The sequence below is a fragment of the Acanthochromis polyacanthus genome, chromosome 19 (genome assembly GCF_021347895.1).
Source record: "Acanthochromis polyacanthus isolate Apoly-LR-REF ecotype Palm Island chromosome 19, KAUST_Apoly_ChrSc, whole genome shotgun sequence".
NCBI lineage: Eukaryota > Metazoa > Chordata > Actinopteri > Pomacentridae > Acanthochromis > Acanthochromis polyacanthus.
In genome coordinates this window covers 7,188,345-7,192,366 of record NC_067131.1, presented here as the reverse complement: position 1 = coordinate 7,192,366, position 4,022 = coordinate 7,188,345, and the positions used below count along the sequence as shown (strand labels likewise).

Genomic DNA, 4,022 nt, shown 5'->3' with positions numbered 1-4,022 from the left:
GAAGTGAAAGTCTCTGTAGAATATTAGTTTACATTAGTTGTGTGCTTTAGTTTGGTTTATGTTTGCACAGCATAAACTTGAAAGAACCTCAAATAACCTCCCGAAAGTATCACTGGGCTGTTATCTTTTCCACTTCCCTCTCAATCTAGAATGGGACCATTTGCCTGCTGCAGGGGGTCAAGTAGACACATCCAGGCCTGACGCTGCACCACTAACCAAATACATAAAATGAAATTGGTATTGGAGCAGATTATTATTTCTATGTGCTTCCTTTAGTAGCACCGTACCTTCACTGCCCATAAAGACACACTGTTCTGGTCAGTTTTATAGCTCCAAAAATGAAGATGAAATTTCAAGATGAAGCAATTCCCCTGTTTTCTTTTATCTTGTTTTAATAGTTTACATCATAATTAAATGATGACGATGTTTTCTTTGTGTACTTTTTGTAATGTGTTTTTATTGTGACCTATTGTGTGCTGTGTTTCACTGTTATGTTTTTTTAACCTGCCTATACGAACTGCAGATGTAAAGTAGCATTTTTGCTATAAACCAACATATTTACGTCTATTGCTGTCTAAGTAGAAGTTCATTAATGCGCACTGTCCCAATCAAAAAAGTGACTAAATAAATAAAAGGTTCAGTCATCAGTGCTGTTTAAAAGTCACTTTTCATTCGCCTACTTCAAAACTAAGAGGAAACCTGTTGCTTGATCTGTTAGTATTTTTATAAGTAGGAAAAACCTAAAACAGTGATATAATTATAAATTCTGTTTTCATTTCACAGAACAGATAGCTTCTGTTCTTCTGGAGCCTGCTGGCAGTATTTTTATTTTTTTTGCACTAGTCACTTGTTGACACTAAACTTGCGAAGCTCTTGGAGTTTGAATTTCTCTTAAAAGGATGATTTTTTTTGTAAACACACCTACAGGGTCGACCTTGTTTGAGGTTTGACACTGTCACGCTGAAGCATAAAAATTCTGAAGAAAGAAACAGATGCATGCTAGATATAAATGTGCCCTTGTAGTTGCAATTATTACATAATAAAAATAGAAAACAAGAAAAAATATGGTAGCACAAATATATATGTCAGGTCATATTTATTTTGGCAACAAATAATTTGTCAGATTTGTTCATGTTTTTTTTCATAACTGCGCTTTGTTTAATCTTTAAAAAGTCCAAAAATCGCCGTATCCAACATGTGCCTCTGTGCGTAATTACGCACGGTTATCGATGTAGAAATGACTAACATACCTTAAAACTGATTTGGGGCGGCTGTGGCTCAGGTAGTAGACCAGGTCGGCCAATGATCCAAGGGTCGGCGGTTCAATTCCCGCTCCCGCCTAGTCATGTGCTGTTGTCTCCTTGGGCAAGACACTTTATCTGCCTTGCCTCCAGTGCTGCTGTGAATGTTGGTGGTGGTCGGAGGGGCCGTAGGCGCAGATTGGTAGGCACGCTTCCGTCAGCCTGCCCCAGGGCAGCTGTGGCTACAAATGTTACTTACCACCACCAGAGTGAGAATGTGTGAGGGAATGAATAATGGATCCATTGTGAAGCGCTTTGAGTGCCTTGAAAAGCGCTATATAAATTTAATCCATTATTATCGATGTAGAAATCACTAACGTACCTTAAAACTGATTTACTTAACAAACAAGGTGAAGCTCAACAGCAGTGTCTGTGCTCATTGATAGGGAAACTGAGTGAGGCAGACTTGGGTGTAACAAGACAGAAAAGAGGGGTGTGTCCATCCCAAAAGTTTTCTTCAATGGGCTACCTGTAGAGTCTCCGGGCGCAAAAAAAAAAAAAAAAAGTCTCCGGGCGCTGTGCATAAATACTCCTCCTTCTGAGGATAACTTCAGTCCTGAGGGAGAGACAGAGAGACGAAATTAGGTTTTTGGGAATCTGGTTCGAGCGCGGATTATGAACGCTTTTGGACACCAACCGTCCAACCAGCAGACCAGCCCTATTCAGCACCACAGCGCGCAGGAGCTCCTGGACATGGCCGTGTACTGCGACAACTACGGTGTTTATCAGCAGAACCTGCACCATCATCACCCACAGAGGCCGCCGACTCACCCTTCCAGCTACGGCCTCGGAGAATACTCCTCCGCGTCCACAAACCCCTACCTGTGGCTGAACGGACCGAGCATCAACTCCTCTCCTTACCTCCCCGGGAACAACGGCACGTCCTACATTCAGTCTGGATACGGGTCGAACCAGAGGCAGTTCTTGCCGCCTCCCACCGGGTTTGGCGGCGCAGACCTCGGCTGGCTGTCCATATCCAGCCAGCAAGAACTTTTCAAGATGGTCAGACCTCCCTATTCCTACTCAGCGCTGATAGCAATGGCCATTCAAAACGCCCAAGACAAAAAGTTGACTCTGAGTCAGATTTATCAGTATGTAGCAGACAACTTTCCGTTCTACAAGAAGAGCAAAGCTGGATGGCAGAATTCAATTCGCCACAACTTGTCACTGAATGACTGCTTTAAAAAAGTGGCGCGGGATGAGGATGATCCAGGTGAGTGTTTGGATTGTTCTGGCAAAATTACGCACCTTAAATCTACTTTAAGAATTTGCATCAGTTATGTGGCTCTTTTTTTTTTTTTTTTTTTGCTGAGTTTTAACTTAAAACAACAGTGAAATTAGTGAAATAACAACTTCCATTTCTGTGTGAAATTTAATAATATTATAAAGATTAAAATTTAAATTGAAAATGAAAATATGAGAATTAAACTGAAAGTGTGCCATCCATAATTAACCCCTTGTTTTATCTATCATCCAGGCAAAGGAAACTACTGGACGCTGGATCCCAACTGTGAGAAGATGTTCGACAACGGCAACTTCAGACGCAAGAGGAAGAAGAGATCTGACCTAAGCGGCGCTGACAGCGGCGTCCTCCCGGCAAAGTCAGAGGACGGTGCGCACAAGCTCTCCGACACCGCCAGCTTGCTGAGCTCCTCGCCGCCCAGCCTGCACGGGTCTCCGGCCTCCACGGAGCCCAAGTCGTCCCCGTCTCCCTCCGCGGAGCACAGCCCGTGCTTCAGCAGCTTCGTGTCCACCGTGAACTCCCTGGTGGCCAGCGACGGTTCCCGGGGCGCCGAGCGTGACTACGGCTCCGGGCACCACGGAGGATTGTCTCAGGCCAGAGAGAGCATGTCCGGGCTGAGCTCCTACTCGTCCTCTTTAATCTCTCCTCTGAACTCTGAAAACAACAGGATGAACTATTACACATCAGTACAGGGACTCTCCAACCACTTCAGTGTCAATAACCTCATATACAGCCGGGAAGGAACAGAGGTGTAGACTGATTATTATTTTTATTATTTGGGCTGGTTATAAAAAAATATTCTTTTCTTCCAATGTAGCCTTCTGTTAAAGCACGTTTTCTGGTTTGGTTTGGCCTCATTGTACAACTGGAACTGTTCCTCTCATACTGGGAAAAATATCAGTCAGTGTATTAAAAAGCAATATAAACTGCCTCTGCTCCATTAAACCAGTGCAACAGACATGTTTATTTGTAGAACACTACTAAAATCACACATATTTCCACAGTTGGGTGCATATTTGACCTATTTTTAATTGTAGCTGCTCAGCTGGGCTTAAAAAAGAGGAAAACATCTATGTACAGAAATTATTTTCATAAGAAGAAACATGTATGTTACACTGAATTGTGTTTTATTTAAACTCATGTTGGTGTTTGAATTAAAAAAACAAACATTTTTTTGACTCCATATTTGAGGCTTATGTGTCATTTTCCAACTTACACAACACTCGTGAGGAGAAATGAAAGTCAAGGCTGCCACTGTGATTCAGAATTTGATTCAAGTTGTCCTTTAGGTGTAAGGCTGCTTTTCTTCATTGTTCTAATCAAATCACTTTCTATTTATATAGTTGTCCAATTGAAACCTGCATTATAGGATCATTTAACAGTGAATATTTATCTGGTGTTTTTACAATCACTGACTGAGGGTAAAAGCTATCTCTGAAATAAAGCCATCTTTCATTTTACTTTTTTATGATTCAATT

The 4,022-nt window shown here is 42.0% G+C and overlaps 1 protein-coding gene across 1 annotated transcript; it reads left to right on the top strand.

Annotated features, from left to right (window-relative positions):
* Nucleotides 1–1,111: 1,111 nt before the first annotated feature.
* foxi1 (forkhead box i1) lies at nt 1,112–3,727 on the top strand. The gene is made up of 2 exons (XM_022194169.2): nt 1,112–2,514; nt 2,779–3,727. The coding sequence occupies exons 1-2, from the start codon at nt 1,917–1,919 to the stop codon at nt 3,297–3,299; spliced, it is 1,119 nt and encodes a 372-aa protein (XP_022049861.1). The 5' UTR covers nt 1,112–1,916; the 3' UTR covers nt 3,300–3,727.
* Nucleotides 3,728–4,022: the final 295 nt, after the last annotated feature.